Here is a 24,246-nt window from a genome sequence, read left to right on the forward strand (position 1 = left end):
TGCTTTCACCTGCTTGTGAGCACTGATGGAGAGGATGTAGATGAAGAGCGACGTAGAGTTGGCTTATTTTTAGTTGACAGGCAAGTTCTGACAGGCCAGTTATTTTATTTTTTTTTTACCCCTAAGATTCCATTGTCATCCAAAACAAATCAAATATAACTCACACAATCTCCGAATTTGCTATGTTAGTGCTCTGTTCTAAATGTCGATATGCTGATTGCTAGTGCCCGGTCAAAAAAACAATTGATTTTGTGTATTTTTTTGTGTATTTAGGGCGACCTACTACTCAACTTCTTGTTGAGTGCATGAGATACATTAATGTAATTCTGGAAGAAAAATAAAATACTCACATGCACTCATTAAAGAGGCTTCCAAAATTAAGTATTTTGTTAAAGAGAATATAGATTTTAGGATTCCACTTTGATTCTTTAAGTCTTTCAAAACCAAGTATCTGTTTCCCATGGCTTTACCTGTGTTTTGATATAATAAGTCAGAGATATAAGGCACAACATGAGACCCTACTTACACCTATTTAAAATGCAATCTGTATCTCAATAATTTATCTAGATAAGCACAAAAAGCATGTTAATGCAAGGTGTAAACACACACAGCATGCACTGCAATCAGAAAGTGACTGAGTCCCAGCAGTAGTCATGCATACATTTTACCAAGGCTAGGCTCCGTTTAGAGGCTTTCTATCTCCAGCTGAAGTGGTCGGAGGTACAAATGTGAGGCAATAAACAGTTAGACACTTTTGAAAAAACAGAAAAGCAGCTCAGTTCACTGCAGAAGATCTATAACAGTGAATGTGGGAAACAAGAAAGTCAGTAATACATGCGTTAGTCTTTATCAAAATACTCATTTGCATCCGATGACATTTATTCAGAAGCAGGAAAAAAAAAAGAAAACAAAACATAACATTTCCGTTTATTTGTATATCCGCATGTACATCCGTCTCACACTCCAGTGAGACTGCGGCAGCATAAATTGTAATGCAGGGCGATTCCTACACAGTCAGAAACCATTAACTTGCACGCTAACATTAAGAGCTACAGGTGTGCCTTGGTTCCTTACCCTGTCATGAATGGCTGTTCACTTGTTCTGATTGACTCTCAAGTAGTCCCGCTGGGTAATCAAGCATTCTTAACATCTGCAAACACTTTGAACATTCAAGACATACGATGACCGGGGGACAGAAAAATCCATCCAAATCATATCCTGTCATGCCATCTTAACGTCGACGTCGTATTTTCACATAGATGCAAGCACACAGCGCCGCGAGAGCCCGTCAGCGCTTAATGCCACAGGATTCTCTGTGGTCATTAACGCTGAACTGGAAACAATTCATTACCAACATGCATTCTTCTACTGTGCTTTCATCCTAATGAGGCGCAAGATGCAATCACACACATGCACACACACACAATAATATCACTTCTCTGATTTTTTTTTTTGTCCGCCAGTACGTTTTTTTTTTTTTTTTTGAGGGATGCTCCTGCAGCGAGTTAAAAATATGTACTAACCTTTCTCATACTCAGACGACAATATGACTGTGTTCGTATTTTTCATATTCTACTCGTATTTTTGGCTCTTACACACAATTGCAACGAGAGATCAGGATACTGGTGGGTCTCGCCTCATCCCTCTTTAATTCTGTTCCCTCTCTATCTGTCCTACCACAGGCACCTTACTCCCAAGCTATAGACATCCAATCTCAGCACACACTTACAGGCATGTGCGCTCACACACACACACGCACAGCTTCTTGATAAGTGAATCAACAGATGGACAGCAGTATTGTCGGTAAGTGCTGCTGGGTGAGTGGTGCAATCTCCCATACTGAATGGGTGCCAGTAGAGCTCCAGCCCTGTGCAAGGCCCAGTTTCTCTGCACTCCCTCTTAATTTGGGCCAGGACTGACACAGAACCTGTCCTAAGGGACCAGATCTGGCGGCCTCTTTCTCTCTGCTCAGCTGTCCTCTGCTTATTAGGTTGAGCTTTGAACAAGCCCAAGCTTCAATAGAAGATATGTCCTCCTGTTTCACCCCCCCTCCACTTGTGATAGTGTCTTTATGCTGCACTCTTCTTTCCCTTCTTTCTGTATTCACTGCATATTCCTTCCCTTTCCTCAGTTTCTCCCTGCAGTACTGATCGCCCTCCTTCTCCTTATCCCTTCTCTCCTCATCTCTGCCCACTCTCCTAGAGCTCACCGCTCTATTCGACCTCTCCTTTTGTGACCTGTCTTCTCCCACAACCATCTGGTCATTCCCTAAAGCATACATTCTCTTCAAGCATGGCAGTATCTCGCTCCACCTGAGTGCCTTTCCTTTTCCCCACTCGGACTGTTTCCCCATAATATCATCCTGCCCCGCTCAGAACAGAGATTGGTGTTGAAATTCTGGACAAGTTCATGGCTCAGTCAGTCAGGAGAGAGAGCTGGGGTTGGAGGAGGGGGTAACTACTTATTGGAGTGATGGGTGCCCCTACATTTGCTTCATCCTTCTTAGTAATTAAATAAAATTGAAATAAATGTCATAGGTGGAAATAAGTCAGGCCACTTTGTCTCCAACTCTAAACACATGCCGCATCTGTTAGGATAATTCTGTCATTTACTGCATTTCACCCCGGATTTCTATAATGCATGTTTACTCATAAATGTTCAGACAACCGCAGAGCACACGTTTACACACAAACATGCATGCACATTACAAGAGGCTTGCATGAGGACTGGGTGGTAAACATCATGAGAATTCTCCCTCGATCTCTCTCCTCCTTTCCTTCTCTTCCTATCTCTTTTTCACTTCCACTGCTTTTTTTTTTCTCCTCTGCCGCTTGTATAACCCCCCCACCCCCTCCCTGCTGCAGGGAACCATGCATCCCATCTCCAGTTCACTGGTCAAACACACACAGTGTACCGCCCTCATTCCCTTCTCTATAATCAGGACACTCGGCAGTGCTATGGGGACGTTACATTTCTGATGCATCACTTGAGATGGCTGGCCTGGAATGCTAGTTCAGAGGGATATGTGGTGGTATCCTGCAGGCACGCTAGGCTAATTCCTGAAAACCTTTTCATGCACTCAAAGTATTTGGACTTCCATGCTCTTTTGCGGCCCATGAGCCAGAGTCTTGCACAGCCTTGGGAAGGGGGCTGGGCACAGTAAATGTCAGCGATGATTGTATCTCTTTAGCTGTTTTTCTCTCCTTCCTCGCGCAGCCCACATTCTCTCTTTCTCTTTGGCTCTGTTCTTCCCCCTCTCAGCCACTTGTCCTGCATTTCTTGCCGCTGCCTCGGTCTCTTTCTCCCTCTGGTCCTCATAGCTCCTCTTGCTTGCTTGCTTGCTTGTGCCCCCCTCCCCCATTTCTCACCCCTCTCCCCCTATATCAGCCCTGTCCTGCTCTGAAGAAGGGATGCTGTCACAGGGAGATAGCTCGTAAATGCCCCAGGGGATTGCATCAGCTCTTGTCATTTGGAGATGTGAAGCGCTTCAAACTGTTAACTCAAATGGCAGACCCAGATTCAACGATGCCTCAACCGCAATGGTGCCCACGAAACGTAAAAAAAGGAAACTCTTTCTGGTCCCGCTGCATTAACATCTAGTTTCTACCATCACACAATGTGCCCTTCATCTGCTGAGCTAAATGCCACCAAGATGCCGTGGACACTGACGCTAAACAGAGTAAATGAATCTAATAGATTTCATAGTATAACATGACGTTTTCTATTTTATCATCAAACCATGGCTCCCAACCATTTTTTCCTCAACAACCTCACACATCCCTCATAAAATCTGCCCCGTATCCTTGATGTTGTCATCTTTCAAACATGCGCTACTCGCCAGCGAAGTCAGTTAAAAGGGAAAGCAGCATTTGAAACGAGTTTTGCTTTAGTTGCAAGATAAATTCTAAAAATCAAAACAAGCAGCTGCTTTTTGATTGCTTGTTTTTGATTAAACTTTGATTTCTTTCCCTCAAAAATGTTAATGCACGCCCTGCAGTCCCCCCTGCTGGCTTGGGAACCACTGCCATAGAATACCTCAGTTCAAGGCATGGTGTGCAGAAAGAAAAAACAACAACAAAAAAAAAAAAAAACACAAGCAATCTAGAGGTGAGTGCAGGAGCATATGTGTGCTTGTGTGTATATGTGGATCAACTGATAGTACAGTTGTGTGTGTGAGTGCGTCTATATGCATGTACTTGCATCAAGTCAGTATGTTTGACTGCTGAAGTGTGTGATGGATGACTGGGGCGCAATGAGCCTGGCCTGGGGACCCTCCCCCACCAAGCCTGGTTAATGTAGAGCTCACCCACCAGCCCTGCAGATCCAGGCCCTCCATGGCCTCCCTCAGAGCTGGGGACAGACTTATTTTTTCCCTCTCCTTTTTTCGCCTCCACTTCCCAGCTCTCCATTTTTCATACTTTGTATCTGCTGTTTCCAGCAACTTTTTACAAACCATAGATTAGGGACTGGTAACTTTGATCATGCTGGAAGCTGGATAAAATATGCAGTCACATCAAGAGATACCTAAATACGCACTATTCTGAAATCTTCATGTGAAGAAAAATCATATACAGTGTAGTAAGCCTGTGGAAGCAATACCAAGCTTGCTAACATCTGCACAACACAGGAAGCATAAATTTGGTACCACCATATGGATGTCTGAAATTACCACCTGCCAAGAGCTAAATGCCAGTAAAATTTGTGTTTGTCGGATAAATTAGTAAAGTTCACCTGCCGCACTGGCCGGTAACTTTTTAAATGGAAGGCTCAGTATGGTTTTTGGTCTTTCCCTGTTTTCAGATTTTGTAGCCCGCTGAACATCCAATCAACGCAAAACAAAGGCATGCAAACAAACTGGTAATTGGCTGCCTGTTATGCTCTGCAGAGAACGGTTGCACTGAAACTGTTTATCCACAATCTGGCTTGTTAAAGACGCCCTTCATTTGAAAAATGTGTTTTTCTTATGTTTATGTCCCCTAAAATGTCTGATTTTGACAATACTGACTTGTGTCTGTGCAAAGCTTGTCACTAGAGAGGTGCAATTTGCTAAAATGTGAGATTCAGATGTAACCTGGGTGAGTTAGATCTAGTTCCCATTCCCATTGACTGACACAGTGGTGCTTTGCGTATCATTAGCACCAGCTCCTCCAGTTCCGTTGCACCGTATTGCCCTTAATTTTTTTTTTTTTTTTTTTTTTGGTTAGATTGGGAGGCATATTTATAGATCTGTGTATTTTTAATGAGGGCAAGGTTTAGAGTTACATTTAAGCTGTTTTAAGGCAATAAGGAATGTTTTTGCATGGAAAGACCTCTAAATATGCAATATTGATGAACAGAGGTGATTTTTTTTAGGGGCTTAAAAATGGCTGGAGGGGGACTTTAACTAGCTGAATATGTTATTCAAAAATTACCATTATCCACATGTGGTGACACAAAGCAGATATGAGTTCACTATAAGGGAAAAAATTAAGCCCAGGACAAAAAAAAAAAAAAAAATACATCCATCGCATAAATGAGTGAGCAAGTTTTAAATTAATTTTTGCATCTACCCACACAGAACCTGTATCTGGGCTAGGGTGACATATTTCAATGAATAAGCAGAATCAGACAGTACACCGAATGTCCAAATGTCATACAGCGGAGCTGAGTCGGGGCGCATTAGCTTCCAGCCAAAGGCACCGTTTCCATAAAGCAAATGGGACTTTTGCCCCCACACGTCTAATACCATGAGAGAAAGACGGTCTTTTAGCCCCCACACATTTTTGTCACTGACTGTTACAATCTAATCTAATCTAATTATTACAAAAAAGGCATTGGAAATGTTTGTTAGTGTTTTATTGAGTTAGTTTAACTGACGTCCTCACTGCTCATATTAAATGGTATGATCTTTGCACTCTCACCCTGCCGAGCATGGTACTTTGAAATATGACAGGAGTCAATCTGCAGAACAAAGATGAAAGCATCTGAAATATCTGGCTTTGAGCAGCAAGATTACAAGGGATAGGTAGAACATTTTACATCATGCAGCAATTAAGCTTTCGTTATTGTACCTTAATAATAGGTCCCACATTTCATCTTGGCAGCCTCATTTGTTTTTTAAGCAAAATGTTGGATACAATAGACAGTCATTTGACGTTGCAACTGAGGCAGTGTTAGAGTTAGATTTGACAGCTGGCTTGTCTCCATACTGGCAGGCAGTACTGTTCATTATTCAGAAGACTAACATCTACCTGCAGACTGGGAGGTGGTGGTTTTTGTGACTTACTTTGGTTTGGCTACAGTAAATCTGTTTTTAGCTGGCAGGACTCCTGTATTGATAGCGCATATTGCAGGTGCAACTACCAAGTAACCAGTAAAATAATGGAAACACCACAGGTACTGTGTTACAGTTCTTTCAAAATGCCTTTATTTGGGATTTTGTGTCTGAGATCTATGCAAAGTACTTTATCTGAGTGAGAAGGAAATTATGGAAATGTGTGTGAAAGTCTCAAATTCAAATTCTAGTTTGCATGATTTATATTCTCTTTGAAACTTCAAGGACTGAACCCAGAAACTGTCCGTACGAAAACCAGTTATCCACTTATGGCAAAATAGCCCACTGTGCACATCCATACAATTTAAAACCCCATTAAGTCTCATTAAGATGTATGTATGCAACCTGAACACTCATTTGTTAGCAAGACAGAAGGAATTAAAACAAAAAACAAAACATATTCAAAACTCCTGAATACAATCCAAAGATGACATCTGAGTCACACTTGATATGAAATGTTGAACAATGTTTTGCAGGTTTTCGAAAATGGATGAACTCTTATGCAAAATATCATTCTCTCTTCATTTGAATTGGCTTGGTAATGTTCTGTAACAATGCTGAGATGTGAGTGAATAAAATACACTCGGCAACCATGGTCATTATCATCAACTCAAGTAGTTTTAATCAAGGCAGTTAACACAAATGCATGGACTGCATTACAAGACTGTATTGAAACTATGGACATTTACATTGACACTGACTCCCTGAAATGAAGCCTAAGCCTAAGTCTAACCAGTAACACTGAACTCAAAGATGGTTATGACTGTATATCTAAATTTTGGGATGTTAAAACTAAAATAAAAAGAATGTGACTTTAAAAATAATAATAATAATAAATTAGAAGAAGAGGAAGAAGGAGAAGAAGAAGAATACATTGACCTTGAGCAGAAATCCTACAAGGTTTGCTATTGCATGTTAAAATTAAATCAAAATTAAAAATATTAATTATTAAATTATTAAACATTAAATATTTAAGCTCAGTTGTACCAACTGTTAGTTGGTAGGTTTTTTTTTCATACCTTTAGGTAAAAGAATGTCCATTTACTACTCCAATTTGTGGGCCAACACTTTAAAAAGTTAAAACACACTGGATAAATAAACTTATCCAGCATGTAGCTACATTTCAAACTGAAATTAAACCATAAATTTATTAAACCATTAAACTGCACACTGTGGGTTTATAAAGGCCTTGAGATTGAAGCTCAAATCACCTTGGAAACCAGTGCGTATTCCTGTGTGTATACAGTAGGACACTGATCTGGTGGTCAGATTAAAAAGGGACACAGGGGTCGGATTTGGCCCAGGGATTTCTTGTCCCCCAATGCCGTTATTCCTCAAGTATTCTCCACCCCCCCTGTTTTTCTGTACAAGCCCTCAGCCACCTCCTCCTCCTCCTCCCCTCCACCAGGCACGACATGCCACTCTGATGACATAGTTCTTTACTTGTGAGAGTGGCCAGTAAACAATCCCTGAGGGACTCAATGGCTCTCAACTCCATCTCCTCCTGAGAGAGATTTTCACCTTCAAGGTCCTGCCGTTACACTTCACCTGAACTAAGAGCAAACAAAGGGTTGAAAACACTGCACAGTTCAAACAGACCAGCATGTGTCAGAAGACCAGAACCATTTATGTGGCGATTTGAAAAAGAAGATTGTTCGAATATTCAACACATTGGCTATTCCAGAAGTCCACAGATAACAGCGGTTTAATAGCGGTTTCCTCGATAGGACGGTTTGCTTAATAACTCTAAAGAAATTCAATTTGATAGTACTTAACTCATACGTGAGACTGTGAGCACACTCAGCAGCAATCTGGATCCACGTCTACATCCTCAGCATGTTATTTTTTGACAGTAAAAGGGAAATCCTTGCAAACTATTAAGCACTATCTGTGTTAGATGACCAAAATCCGAGGCAATTGCTTCACCTCTAGAGCAGTGCTGTGAGATCTCGGTCCATCACACTGAGCAAACAACAATCCCTTCTTCGACAGGATCATGCAGTCCACCATTTGCTGCAATGCAGAGGCGAGAGGAGAGCCACAGGACTGTCTTAGCCTTTACAAGATGATCATTCCTCTCACCTTCTGAAAGATGGCACATGGTGACGCTATCGCCATACTATACAGTGAGGACAGTCGCTCCACATGGACCCTTTGAGTATAGCTGTATGTATTTTTAAGGAGGATTCAAAAGGGTATGAAACATGTAAGGCTTATGATATTCTGTAATTGGATTTCCCAGAAAGCTGGTGACAAAGTCCCTCACACACCACTAATCCTCCCAATCAGCACTGCAGGCCTTAAGCATGCTCTTTGCAGATGAATATGGAGGAAGGAAAGAGAATGGAGCATGAAGGAAGGAAGAACGCGGGGATCACAGATGAAGAGGGGTGTGGATTGCGCCACTGCATTAGGAGGAACAGTCATTGAAGGCATGCCAACGTGTTCTAACACATGACCTAATCACCATCTCTGTGCTGGGAGCGAGGGGAGATAGGGGAGGCAGAGCACTGAGGGACAGCTGGGAAAGGAACGAGAGAGACAGAGTTCAACATGTCAGACCACAACAGCAAACGCTCAAACTGTTGCTGTCAGAAGTGGTCTGGGGCTCTGGCTACACAACAAACAGCCCAGCTATAACAGATTAGCCCTGCCGAATCACTGGAAACAGTTCACTCTAGGACTCCAAGACAGATGCTTTTAAGAAAGAAAAGACAAGGAGAAAACTCCCAGCCCCATCAAACAGATTAAAGGAATACTTTAAGAGGATGCCTCTAAATTATTTGACTTTGACTACAAGAGAGTTGCCTGGCTGAACATTTCAGGCTATATTTCAGGTATGGGAATATAGAACAGCACACCAAGCTGACTTGTTTTGAATCCAATTCTGCACAGCAGGGAAAATAACAGTGGCAGTTGAAAACCTCTCTTGTTCCTATTTTCATTCAGGTGATTGAAAAAATAAGCAGAGTAAACATTGTAGATGGCTGGCACCCACATATATTTTTCCATCAATGTCAAAATGCTGGATTATTTCCCTGCTCTCCTGTATACATCAATTCTCTGTGTTATTTAGTCTTGAGGATGCTGAACTAGTTTCTGCGCATCTCCTCGTCTCCGCTTGCATCTCCGAGACAGGAGAGCAATTTCTACATCCCAGTTACAGTATAAACCCATCTGAGGATCATGCTTCCTTGCTGGTGGTTTCTGTTCTTTAGGGGGAATTCAGATCCCTGCTTCCATGCATGTCCTAATGCGCATGCAAAGCTTACAGTTTCCAGCATATGGCCGCTAAGAGGAGATGACTGTCCGCCACCCTCACAAGGTCCACTTCCTACGCATGTAAACTAAGCATTTGCACCAGGTCTCACTAATCAAATTACATATCACTATTCATATCCTATGGCAATGAAGCAAGTCATTGCGGGGGTTTGCATTGTGAGCCTTGAATTTTAATTTCATTCTTTGCCTTTCTGCAAAGAATAATAGAATAAGTCAATGAGGACGGAAGAGGAGGCCGGTTGTTTAACCTTGGAGGCATCACTTAAAGAATTCCCTCTCCTTCTCAGGCTCCATGCACCCTGGTTAAGTATGTAGAGTCCAGCGCCACTTTTCATCTTATTAGTGCCCTTGCTGAGACGGTGCTCCGTCCATGAATGATAATGCTGGAGGTAGCAGGGAGAGAGAGAGAGAGGGGGAGAGAGAGAGAGAGATGGAAAACAGAGGGCTGTGACAGTGAGTGAGCTGTAATGCCGTATTCCAGGGCTCAGGCGTACAAGCCCTTCATTTGCCTTCTTCGACAAATGTGAGCATACTTTGCATTTTAGGATACAGGACTTCTTAAAGAATGTCTGAGAAATTTTTCTGTCAAGAGCAGTTAAAAATTCTCAGCTGAGGCGTTTCATTTCAGAATCACTTTATAAAGTTACTTGCAGGCAGAAGGGGAAGTTTTCTCAGATTAGATGATGTGCTCCGAATGAATTTCTCTGCAGACCTTATCACGTTTGAATAAGCGCCCTCAATAGATCAGTCTGGTTCTGTGATGGTGCGATATCTCATGACATGTCACCTAACCACCAGGCGCCGCAGAGCAATGTAGCCAATTTAGCATCTAAATTGTATTACAGCGCTTTTGTAACCACGCATGCTTTGTGTCCTAATCACAAAGACCGGAGGATTGTGAGAATAACATTGCTGCTACAACAATTTCTAGAATAGGAACGTCTCATGCAACAAGTCTTCTCCATTACCCCTAAATATTTTATCCTCTTAGAGGGAGTCCTAGGGCTAAAAAGCTTTACTCTCTGAGACAAACTCCTGAAATTAGGAGTGAAATGTGCACTGACTTTTCTGAAACTTCGGCCACTTGAGAGCGATTCTCAAACTTAAGCTTCTTTATGCATAAAGGACCTAAAGTCTATCCCCTTACAGCTTAGAGATGGGACTTGTACAGTAGCAGCCACAGCACTACAATGGATACGATGGAAATACATTGCAGAAAGTCTTGAGAAGAAAGCAAAGAGAACAGAAAGCAGGCCTGGGGAGACTACTTGGTGCCCTTGACATATTTCAGAAAGGTATTTGCTCTCATTTACTGTTTACACTAGAAAGACCAACATAGCTGCAAAGCCAAGATAATTTATCAAAGTGAACATCACTGCTGTCACTTTTTCAAAGTGGACACCATGCTCATTCACAATGTCTAATTCATGTCCAATTTACAATCAATGTAGGTCTGTTATTGAAGTTGTATGGGCAATCTCAAAAGGCTTGTTACAGCTGTGCCTGACACATCAACTGACAGCATGCCCTGCACATTCAGCCCAGGGAGACAGATTTGGGAGCTCAGTACAGGAGACAGGTATGTGCACAGATGAAGGAGGTGGTCCTGTGCTATCTAACGACAGTCCAGTTTATATCCCTTGCTTAAAATCACACACATTCACACACAAGCACAACAACGCACACACAAACAAACACACACAACGGTTAGCTGCTTCATCTCTCCATCTTCTGTGCACTGCCTCCCCTCCACTATTCTCTTCATAAAGATAGCTAAGCCACTGAACTCTCTCAAGCCCTTTTTCATCATATTGTAGCACTGTCGGTGCTGCAAAGGGCATCAGCATCTGAGAGAAGCTTTCCATTGAGGCTTCTGGAATGGATTCACTCCAAACGGCCTTTTCATTCTGCAGCTGCGATGGATTAGCTCTGTCATGGGTCCAGATGAGGTTGACTTCCTGATCTGCACGCCATGCTGCAGAAAATAAAGCCACACCACTGAGATAAAGAAGGGAGGAAAATAAAATTAAAGGACAAGACTCGTGCCTGGAGCCACCCAGTGTTCAATGATAAAACACTTCAATATTTCATCACACAGTCATGCATGGACACGCAAACACGGACAGTGGCCTGGGAGCAACCGCCCACAGGTTTTACGTAGCCATGTGTGAAATGGCAAGAGCCACACTACAGCACTCTTCGAATTAACCATTGGAGGGAGAAACAGAGCAGGGTCATGGTTGAGAGAGCACACATCATGTTCACTTAATTCTCACTAATGGGGATCGTGAGCATTAAGAACACAAGAACTATGATAAAGTAAAACCATATCACAACATTACAATCTTTATAACTCTTTTGTCTTGCTCACCTATTACGAATTTCCTTGAAAATGAGGCGGCAAGCTGATGGACAGTAGCCTCCTGCCTAGCTATTTAGTATGAGATGAGTCAAAGCACCTTAAAGCTACAGAATCGCCTACAACCATTATAATTCTATGCATATTATTCATGGGCATTTTATTATTCAGACTCTGTTTACCCTTTATAGCATTCATGCAGATTTGATTACACTGATGCATTCAATGTGAATCAGTGAAGAATCAAAAATTTATTGGCATTTGTTATGGTGACAGCACAAACGAAGTGGATTGAGTGGCTTTGTATTTGTTCTGCAGGCCTGTCAAATGATATTTCTATTTCAAAGTCATCAGCCAAGAACCATTTATTCCAAATGTCAACACATCGAGGGGCCTTCCTCTGACATCGCTGGGGTCCTTCAATTACAATCACAGTTGTCGAAATCATCCATAAATTCACCCTGGTCTCTAGAGGTGTAGGTCCGCATTATGGCTTCCATTACATAAGATGTGTTTAATATTAACTACAGAGGCTATTCACGGAATGGCATGTCTTATTTGCATCTCTGCATCACTGCAAGGAATATGCTAATATTATTTTTTTCATTCTCCTCTCCTTCAGCCTGCATGCTAGAGTGGCCATACACTAGTTTCACAAGGTTATGATGCTTCAGTGGCCCGGCGACTGTGAACTGTCACAAGCAATCAGTTATGATGGAGCCCCTGTTTCTGCACAGACATGCAGCCTTGGCAGGGCTGTGCTAGCAACTGCCTCTTCTGAACGGGCCAGAACGTGCGGATCAATCTGCTCACTCGGCAGACGAAGGGCTGGAAGCCGGGCCCCATTGCACTGTGATCCAATATTTACTAGTTTGTAGAGTACATTATGACACTCACTGTTGATGTTTTGTATTCATCACAGCACCACCCCCTGTCCTTTTCATTTTTGACTGCGTTCAGCCCAGAAATCATGCTCCACCACACGCATACAGAGCAAAACCAAAACAGTAAACAGCCGATAACGCAGTCCAAGTGGACTGGGGAAGTTTATACAGAACAAAGATGCCAATTAATGTTTTCCCACTAGTTTCCGCAGGAATAATAAATGCGTAGTTTCCTTCAGAAACTTCCTGACCTTGCTCAGGACAATGCAGTTCAAGGCTCCTGTCAAGGGAGACCACAGTTTGCCTGCTCTTTCTTTTGCATCCAGTGAAGCTAGGCAACCGCAGTGAGGCAGGACGTGGATATGCTATTCCGGCTCAAATAAGGGATTACTGATTTAGTGATTACGGGTATTGTCGGAGAGTCTAGTGAATGGCCAATAGCTGATTGTGAATTTTGCGACGGCTGCAGGAACATAGCTGTGATGGGCTTTTTGAGAGAGTTCAAGTATATAAGAAAGAGAATAAGAGTAAAAAAAAAAAAAAAATGCTGACTGCAATGTCGGAGATCTTTATATGTGACAAGTTTGGAGAATTGTTCACCTCTTCCTTGCTATTCTTCACCTACCGCCTTCCTGCCTTTTCACAATTGGCACATAAGGGTAAATGACTTTCTGAAATGAAAAATAATCTCTGCCACAAACGACATACCCCACTCTCCTTGAGAGGTTTTCCTCATTGAGAAGACAAAATGGAAAGCAGCCATCACAAGCAACTAGGTAGCCTGCTGGCAGACATATCCCTGATGCACCTGAGATGAGCGGTTCACAATAACAGCCCTCCCCATTCATTTTATTCAAAATGCACCAAATGTACAGGCTTTTTCTTATCATAAACAGTTTATTGCCTGTGCACGGTGCACTGCAGTGAACGTGTTTAATGTTCCACTAAGATTTCATGAATCTACCAGTATGTTTGGTTCGCCTCATAGTGTTTATCATTGCTTTTTTATGGTCAGCCAGCTACTCTTCTTCGTCACAACGCAGTGCTGATATGATCTTCAATAAGGGAGTGCAGACTTACCCTGTCTTTGTTGACTTATGGTTCAGTGGCCATCCTATAATTTGAACAGTGGTGAACAGATGTGTGGAGCATAGATGGGCTGTCACAGTGCATTGTGTCTACTGACAAAAAGGGCTTGATCTATGCCTTGCATTCATGGAAGAGCTATAAAACTTTGGGGTGGATGTCCTACAAAATATTCCCAAACCTATCCTCGGGTGGTTGGTTACCTGTAACATCAAGGTATTTATTGTGCACCTGTGGGGTAAACTGTTTTTTATACCTGTAAAAAAATTCTGTCAACAAAATCTATGAATGCTGTAAAGCTTTATGAGTAACCCCATACTTCCGCCAATATGAATTGTTTTTTGAGCAGTTCTGCTTCTTACAGTCCCTGAATTATTGCAACCCATGATGTATCAATATCATTGATTCAAGTCTACATGCTAAATATTTCTTGTTCAGCTGTGAAGTGTTAATTCACTATGCAGTGAGGTCAGGCTGGTTGTACTGGTGTCTACTTGAAGTAATCGTGGTTTCTGTGGTGATAGTGTGTTCATGCTGCCATGGCAGTCCATCCATAATCATTCCATCTCCTGCCCTATACTCCGCTGCAATTCATCAGATTTGCACCACAGAAATTGAGCAGATAGACAAAGGAAATCAATAGGAAATTGAAAGACGTCAACATCACCGGGACTAAAAAGAACATTTAACACTGACATCAGTCAGCACCAGGTAAAATGTTTAAACGCATCCATGCAAGTGTTGATTTAATGTTCTTCATATTAAAACCTGTTTCTGAACCATATGCTACTTATGTTCCAATACATGCCGAAATGGCCAAATGCCCAGTGTTTGTGATAGATGAGTTGAAGCCACCACAGCAGTGAGGGAGGAAAGCTGTTGTTTTATCAAACAACATCTGCGAGCGTCAGTGATTCCAAGACAAATAACAGTTCGACAGCAACACTTCTCCTCAGGTTGGGTTTAAGAGGATCTTTTGATATTCTGATTAAAAATTCATTGTGTTGAATCTGCCTGGGAGTGTGTTCTATGTTTCCTCCCCTGAATCTCATTACAGCCTCAACTGTGTGCCTGGCAAAAAAAAAAAAGAAAAGAAAAAAAAAGAGGGAAAAAAAGTCAAGTTGGAGGGCATCTCATGGCCAGAAAATTAGGTCAAAATAATGTTCCCTTTGGAGGTTTGGCCTTTGGAATCTCTCCAGCCTTTTATATATTTGCTGTATGAAAAACCTTAACTCCCTATGACCATAACAAACAAAGTACATGCCCATTATTGTGCAAAGAATACAAGACCCTGAAAAAAAAACAGTGCATTTTCATTCATTAGTCATTAGATTTATATCACTTTTAAACTGCATCATGCCATGCAGTTAACAAAACTAATAGAACTGAATCTGACACAGACTCCACCTTTTGTCCCCTTCATCCCTTTCTATCTTATCTATGATGTCAATCACCCTCTTCTGGTAGATTCCTTGCCGCTTTTTGCAGAGGCTTTAGGGTTCCCAGGATGTGCAACCTCATCCTGGGCCTTTACCACCCTTCTGACCAAGGCCCATGTCGAGCCACCTCAAACAGGCCTTTGAGACCGCCTGGCCTGTCAGCCTCAAAAATGGACTATCATATTCCTGTACAGTGGCTCATGTTGCTCTCAGAGGCTTTACTGCACAGTCATGGTGCTTCTCAGATACATCCAGTGCTCCCTTACTCTGCATAGTTTATTTCACCCCTATCATTCTGTCACACACACTGATGTTACCCTCTGATGATACCCTCTGAGTAATTTTTAGGAAAACTTATTCCTCAAAAGGTGCACCAAGAGACAGCGATATGGAGTATCAGTCATACGTTCACCATGACCTTTACAATATTTGCATGATGAAGTGCATCAAGGGAGCTAATGTACAGGACAGGAACCTTTCCTGGGTTACAAATATGACGGGGGGAGGGAGAATATTTGTTCATTTGTACCTCTGCATGTGTCTGTATATGTCTGTATGTGTGTGTGCCTGCGTGTGTAAGTCTGTGGGCATATGTGCTCTCTCCATCTGTGTCTCCAACACAGCTGGGCTGCGATGGCATGTCCCGGCACAACCCCCCATAGCCTGGAGAGCTCTGTCTCTCTTTCGCTCATACACACTCTCGGTGATAAACATTTTCTATCACATCCTTAAATCAAATTCTTTCTTCTCTTAACTATCTTCGACTGCTCTCCTATCTCACCTCACTCCCATCATCTCTCCGTCTTTCTGAGCCGTTCCAAGCCTCCACCACCCGCCACCACGTTTGTCCTCCTCAGCTCAGGTCACACCTCTCAAGCTTGCTCGCAAAATGTGAGGACAGAAAGGTGTGCCACTACAACCATCACCTAAGGAGCTTCTCTGGACTCATAGCCTGCTGCTGTCAAGCCGTCCATCAAGAAAGCACGTCTACTTTGGCAGTCTGTTTGCCATTCGTTCACACACACACACACACACACACACACAGAAAAGGCCTCAAAAAGCTACAAAAATACACGCAAAGAACTAGTGAGGGCCGTTTTCATCGGTACTTCATAACACATGCTGTTTGCTGCATGTGCTCAAGTATAATGTAGGTCGCTGCTGTGAAGATGCTGTTGGTTTTTGTGGGAAACATGAAGGTAGCTGTTAATCCTTGAGTAGGCCTAAAGGTCACCGGAAAAGATGCATCAAAGGATGTCTCACGTGTGCACAGCGTTACGGGAATGTTTCCTTTCAGTCTATGATAATGATATCCCACATCAATGTAAATTCAAGCGTATGCTGCAATGCTCTTTCTGACGGTTAGATGAAATGCCATGCATTTTTTTTTATTGGCTTCATCTTCACACTTTCTGATTTGCAATCAATCACATCAGGCCACCAATATACCCAGGATGCTATCTCTCATCTTAGTTTTTCAATGTGCGTATTTCTTCAGATATCACTGTAGATCATCCCGCATTATCTTCAGCACAAGATCGACTGTACATAATTAGTTTTGTTGCGTATCACTTCAGACAGACAACACTAATACAGCAGGTTACACTTCTTTCATCATGTATGGCAGCTTGCAGTCTTATTCACTTAGTGCTGTGTTAACCTCATCTGCCCTCCACCTACAATGAGATGTGTTGTACCACACAATCAACCTGCTCTACTCTCTTGTCCCTCCTGTTTGTTGGTTTTGGAAATGGCAAATGCAATTACAGTGACTGTTGTTTTATCCTTTGTTTTGCTCCATATTCTTGGAGCGAGGCATATTCAGCTGTGGTAGCTAACAGCAGTGGGAGATGGTGTTTGAATGGCGCAGCCAAAGAAGCATCTGCTGCTGCCACTGTTTAAGGACCTGGAGGATTCAATAAAAGAGGGGTAGGCACATGTAAAAAGGCTGGCAGAGGGGACACACGCCATTAGCTTAATGACAGAATGAGAAATGGTGGATAAGGAGGGGAGATTCAAAAGCCAAGCATTGCAAAATTTGCCTTTAACAGGAATCAAGGCGACTAATCTAATAAATAGCGTGGCAAGCAAAGGCGGAGGGGGGCTTGATGTTTTCTTGCCTCAGGTAAGGGAAGAAGAAGAAGGGAAAACAGGAGAAAAAAAAGGATGCTAGTGTCATTAAGTTGGCTAGCCGTGACCATCAAGAACATTAATGCTGTCTGCTCTGCTTTCTTTCAGCTCGCACCCTTAGCTTTGAACTACTCCTGTCTCCTAAGTGAGCATACCTGACTCCCAGCTTCCACAGCTATTATGGACCCAGCAGTGGTAATTACACATTTCACCATTTCTGTTGTCACTTCAAAGCAACGACAACAGTCATGCCTCCAAAGCACATACTATGCTGCTGAAGTACAAAGCCAAGCCTTAAGGATTACTGAAGCCACACATTGTTTTGCTGCCGGTCACTAATTCAATTAATAGCATGAGGCTTTAAACTGACTTGAAAGAAATAATTCTGACACAAAACTTTGTCTTCGTTATGCCTGAGGATTTTAATATTTGTTTCTAGAATGCAAAGTACATTTCAGACAGTTTACTCTGAATTCTGTGTGTCCTCTTGTTCCTCTGCCTCGATCACATTATCTTTAAAGGGTGTGCAGCAAATGAGGGGGAGTGATCTACAATATGAGTCAGAGAAGAGGTCTTTGGCAGAATCTACCCCAGAATAAATAAAGAATACAGAATGCACACTAAAGCAAAATAATGTTCAGCTTCGGGAGAGGAGGAGTCTGGACAAAAAAATAATGCTGTCATTTCAGCGACTCTGCAGTGCCTTAGAGGCAGCCAGATCTCATCTTGATCAAAGCACTGAAAGCTTGCCTCAAAATAGATTTACTCAACAAACTGGCATAAATGCCAGTTTTGTAAAATCTTGGTTCAAATTGTTCAGTCATAAAATACATGCGAGTGCCATTGCTGACAAAGGTCTGAGTCATCCACACTGGGCTATTGATGACAAAGGAAGTTTGAATGTCCACTAAATAATTGTGACAGCTTACAGAACAAACAACATGGCTGACAAATCCAAATCTCCATAAGATGAGAAGTCATCACTGACTACAGGCAAAGCCTCAAAGGCCAAGAAGTCAGCACATGAGTGTTATTTAATAACCCTCATCTCTATGTTGCTCACTACATTGGTGAAGACAATATGAGGTGTTTGTGGACTGATGTGAGCTCAGCATGAGCTGTCTTCTGTTTGCGAGCTCAGCTTGACAAGATTCCCAGGGCACTACCTTGAAACAAAAACCTCAGATCATGCACTGCACACATCATGTTCAAAAGGAAAATTGTGTCATTTACTATTTTCCAGAATATTTTCTTTTTCAACTTCAGCTAAAGGTCCAAGTAAAATCCAGTCAAGTTTGTCAATTACTTAATTAAAAAAGTGACTGGAAATGTGGTATGTACCTTATTTGTGTACAATGCAGTAAGCTGCACATTCAGCACAGAATAAGAAATTCAAACACAGCAGATTATGTGGCATGTATACCAAACACCCTAATGATATTTGACAATATCCTACTGTTTTTGCATCACTGAACCATTAATTTTTTGAGTATTGGTTTCTCAGCATCATTAAGGCTTCATGGTGCTCTCATATTCTATGTTCAAGGCAGTCCTGAGACAGTGCTCTTGATGGAGATGCTAAGACGTGGCAGCAAGAAGCCAGAAATGGGGCCATGGCTCCCAAAGGAACCCCTTTCTCTAGCTAAAGCTCTGTCTGCCCCTGAATTTAATTAGATTTTGATATCGAGCCTTTTTCTCCTATGCTTCCCTTCCTCTTCAACATGCGTGAAATTACACAGCGTTATCTATTATTTATTTACTCATTTGCTTATTGTTTCTTATAGCTGCCTTCGTTAGGGCACTTGCAGCTCTGCTGCCTGTGATAGAGGCTGTGCTTCAGCTCTCTCACCACTCAGACCCACCTCCTCTGCAGGTCTGAGCCCAACTCATTTGCTGGCGTTGGTTAGGGAGCTATGGATTTTTTTCCCCTTTCACCCAATGACAGCACAGTGAGGTGCTATGAGGGCTGGGTGCTAATGAGCTGACTCTGCAATGCTGGGGGAGATGCTCTGTAACACAGGGGGAGTCAGAGGACAGAGCAGGCGGAGACGCTCTGGCACATGGAGAGTCAGAGGGGACATTATGACCGTGCCACACAAGGAGTGGATGGTCTGAACCACACCAGGCACACAAGGACGCATGTATCTCCAAACTTGGCCACTCAGCCAGTCGGGACACATCATTTATGATGACATCACCACATGGTATTCTCAGCTCCACTCCTTTCCCTTTTGCCAATTCTCTTTTTTGCTGAGCTCAAGACAAGTTAGCCAAAGGGAGCACAATAAAAAAATATGTGTGGCATCAACTACAAATCAAACAATGGCTCTGTGGGTCACTTTCACCACTGGGATGGAAACACTGGCAGCAGCAGGACTCACAAAGAAGCATGGAAAGAATCAAGTGTTGTTTATAGCAGGTGCTATATTGATTTTGTATCCTGTGTTATGGTGATTTAGGGCCAAATCGTGAACAGTAAATCATGTATGTAATTGAAGTTAATAAAGATAAAACACTCAGTTTTAAAATCCCCTGCTTCTATCCATTTTTCTCCTATGAACACATGAACGCCTCCTCCAACACTGAGTCCTTGACACTGTATAATTGGTTACATTTTCTTTTCAAGGCCAGCATTTCAATAAAGACCGTGTCATGGTATTCAGCATGTTGCCAAGGGAACTTATTTTACAATGTGGATTTCTTGTCTCTGAAAATATCGTCTGTGTCATAGTAAAACTGCACAGACAGGCACTTGGTGGTGGAGCGTTAGGATAAAAATCCTCTATACCAGCACAACCACGCATAGCAAGAGCATCATTATGGTTTCCACACTCATATTTGATAGTCTGTCAAAAAGAGGAGTATTTTTATACGTGTGCACTAAAAGCTGAGGCCAACCAGGATATAGTGTGGGGTGAACTGCAGGAAGAACATTGTGTACATTAGAAAACATTTGTGTTTATAAATATTTTCTCTAAAATCTCGTTTCTCTGACAACTCGTGAATGGTGTGGAGTAAGGAGGCCTATTTTTTATTTAAACATTTATTTTCATAACTAGGTCGAACTCTATTGACTCCCTGGTACCTTTATGGTCCTATAAGGTCTATATGAGTTTGACATAAATAATTCTGCCCATTCTGCACAGGGAGAACGCGTGGAGATCTGGATATGACTGAAATAGAAACACACTTACACGCATGGGTGACTGAAAAGCTGTTGGACGACTCGAGGTTGTCAACATTGTAGTTGAGGTGGAAAGGCTTTTCAGTGGTGTTTTGGTTGGTGTTGTAGAGTTGGACAGCGAACCTGAAAGCGCTGTGCTCCTGCACCGTGGAACGCATAAAGAGTCCCCCTTCAAGAGATGGAAACCACGATCAGTCACCACATTCACAGTCGTCATTGTGCATGCACCAGTCCTACATTGTATTCAGTGTCGAAGAACTGTAAGTAAAGCTCAGACTCGGCTAAACTTGAATCAGCATGGTAATTATTATTTGGAAAAATAACCATCATCATTTAGTTTGTATTCAGTTCGCCCGGCCAACTCTTTGAGATCGAGCGGGCGAACTGACCATTTCCTGTGATCCTCCGGACTTACTGCACTCCAGTTGTTCTTAGACAATTATTTAAAAGACACGGTCAAGACATTGTGTCTAGTTGTAGACCCGTATATAGATAGTTTACAGGATCAGCGGCTGTGCTGTTTGCAATAATGGTACCATCAAGTTATTCTCTACCATTACGCATAGCACCGCTCAGCGTAATCATAGCTTTCTGTCCGGGAAATTCAGTCCTCTAAAATCTAGCATTTGATAAGCTTGTACAAATCACAGTCTGCAGTCGTTTTTCATAGCAAAACACTTACCTATATTAATCTGATTAGGAAATCCTGCGAATGATCTGCCAAACAGCCACAGTAGAAACAAAACCACGCTTTGTGCCATTTTCTCCGACCTATCTATTCAACTCCTTAAAAGGGTCTGTCTAAGCAAATTCATATGTATGCAAGCCGTGAACGATGGAAATCCAGTGGATTGATGATGGTCGCTCACAGTGCACCAATTAGGTTCATTGAGGTGCAGCCCGGCTGCAGAGCATTTTTTGCAACTGAGAGAGAGCGAGCAAGAGAGACGGGGTGGGGGAGGACTGGGGGGGAGAGAGAGGAGCTGATCTGAACTCCGATTGGACCCGCCGCGGCGGGCCAATGTTGGTCAAACTTGATCTGACGTTAAATTAAAAAGACTCAGCCTGCTAGACTACGACAGCTAGGAATAAGCGCTGCGCTTGTCAATATTAGCCTACTGTTAGACGAATCAATAGAAACACTGCAATCTCAGGCGGCCAATGATTCTGAATAGCCCGGCCACTTCCAGCTGCTGCAGCTGCTGTATATCTCAAGGATCCACGGAGAGGCTGCCTTTGCACGCATAGAGGCACGGCAGCACAGTGAACAGCCAGATCCTTTCATCCCCCCCCCCCCCCCCCCTTTTTTTTTTTTTTTTTTTTTTTTAGAAAACTGCGGTGATTTTTCAACGGTGGGAATATGCCTTGCTGTCTCAAAACTTTTTATTCATTATTGTTAATGTGATATGTTTTCAAGTAATTCTGCAATTATCCAAAAATCACCAGCTAGAGGCAGAGAAAGAAGTGACAACTTTATTAATATTAGAGAGATGCGCTGAGGGACAATTGGGCGTGAGCTGGAAATTTGAGCTATATTTCAAATTAGGAGACATTAACTTATTAGACACACACACACACACACACACACACACACACACACACACACACACTACACACTACACACTACACAAAGAGGGAATTTAAGACAAGCCAACGAACTGTCCATGGTACTGAAATGAGCAGCAGAGAGCAAAAATATATATACTTGTGGTCTGCACATTTGGGTTTAGCTTACTGAAAAATATCAAACAACATTTGACAAATCTCCTCAAAGTGATTAAGCATTCTTTTGAAGTTTTATGATAACCATAAACTAAGTGATACCACCTTTCCTGCTACAGTGCTGTAAATTTTGCTTCTACCCACTCAGTCTCAGTTTATTTACTATAAGTTGCACAGTTTTACTCTGTCACTAATGAAACATCTATCATTCCTGTGATTCTGCCTAACAGAGAACAATTAAGGGATTACTGGCCCATTTATCGCCCTCAGCAAAGCTCTTTGAAAATTGAGTTTTTAATTGCATTGCAAATGGGCAAGGCTTCAGCTATTGATACTGTAATGGACTGGGCTCCCTATGACTTAGGACAGGCTGGGTGCCCTGTTGAAAGTATTTAGCACTAAAACATACCAGTACAAACAATTGGACTGACCATATTATCTATAATAATAGGCACAGTGCCTATCTTTTTGTCAGACTACTTAACATTTCATTACTCTATCATCTCTGTGTTGCTTTAAGTTGTAGGTTTGTTCACAGTAAATTTCAGCATCATCAGGTCTCATGGTTTTTAAATAGATGGCACAATCAGGAGAATCTAAGAGAACGACTGAACTGAGGGACATGTGAGCCCCTTCCTCAGAGTGAGAGCAGGTCAAGTTTATCCTGATGGAACTTGAACACACACCTTCTAACCTCATATCACAATCGGTCTGCTTGGTTGATCAAAAATCAAAGAGACAACCATGTCATCTGACCAGTCACCTGTTATGAGAAGTTTTACAAACATGGGCCTGATAATTTATACATTTACATTTCTACAGTGCAAAAATGATCGTTATTGGGACTGTGTGTGTCCAGTGTGATATCTTGGAGCTGTGTTAATCAATTGTGTCAATCAAATCATGATGTGGTATGACCTAGTCATCAGGAGAGGAGATTTCCTTTCCAGATGGGTCAGAGTTGATGCCAATACCCACAATTCACTTGGTCTCTGGGGATGAATCTGGAATGACATCACATTGATCCGCTGGTCTCCACAGCCTGGTTGTCAGAGTCACAGGCTGAGGCAGGACGAGGGTTGTGAGACCTTAATGACTGAAGTCTTAATGACCAATGTCAAACCATGACCTTATGGCCTCTCTGGTCTGCTGGTTTCACAAACACTGGTCCCATACTGTGTGCATGACTGTGAGATGTGAGATAGTTGTTACAGAAGAAAGAAGGAATAGGAGCCCACCTGCATTGGTGAAGGGGATTTTCTAAAACACTGTATAAAATAATTTCAGTCATTGAAAGGATCCCTTGAACTATAGAGGGGGCAATTTAATTAGTCATTTACAGTGCATGCTGTTTCTCAGTGTGAGCTAATCATGCAGCATTTCAAACAGAACCCATAAAGAAAAATCATTATCAGCTACAAGGGGAGCCCAAGTAGTTGAGATAAGGCCTTGTTATCATTGATACTAAATGGTGATGAACTTGCTGCATTATTTCCAATTAGGAAATTTCAGACATGCTGTGCTATCTTCTAAACTCAACCTCTGCAGGAATTCAATTTTGTTATGAGTGTAATAAATCACAGATATGATCTATAAGAAAACAGATACAATAGATAATTCTTAGTATGCAATTTTGCTTTGAAAACACTCACAGGAGTGTTACTGTGGCAGCCTAAATGAAAAGACAGAAAAATAGATGAAAAGATGCTGCCTTTTATCTTGTAGTGATGACTGTGGCTCTGAGCAGTGCAAGCCATACCAGCCAGAATTATTCATTTGCTCCCCTGCTTTCTCTTTCTAACACAACAGGGTGAGATCTTCATCTTGTCTTCTTTGAGGATGCATGA

At 42.2% G+C, this 24,246-nt stretch overlaps 1 protein-coding gene across 2 annotated transcripts in view; it reads right to left on the reverse strand.

The window, feature by feature from the left end:
• Positions 1-21,572, reverse strand: part of gria3b (glutamate receptor, ionotropic, AMPA 3b) — a 79,318-nt gene extending 57,746 nt beyond the window's left edge. For both annotated transcript variants that reach the window (XM_030061684.1, XM_030061683.1), the window contains exons 1-2: positions 21,360-21,572; positions 20,688-20,846 (exon numbers count right to left, since the gene is read on the reverse strand). In XM_030061684.1, the coding sequence (XP_029917544.1) occupies positions 20,688-20,846; positions 21,360-21,438 (238 nt within the window). In that variant the 5' untranslated portion in view covers positions 21,439-21,572. The remainder of the gene's footprint in view (positions 1-20,687; positions 20,847-21,359) is intronic.
• Between the last annotated feature and the right edge of the window lie 2,674 nt (positions 21,573-24,246).

This window comes from Myripristis murdjan, chromosome 10, assembly GCF_902150065.1.
Source record: "Myripristis murdjan chromosome 10, fMyrMur1.1, whole genome shotgun sequence".
Lineage (NCBI taxonomy): Eukaryota > Metazoa > Chordata > Actinopteri > Holocentriformes > Holocentridae > Myripristis > Myripristis murdjan.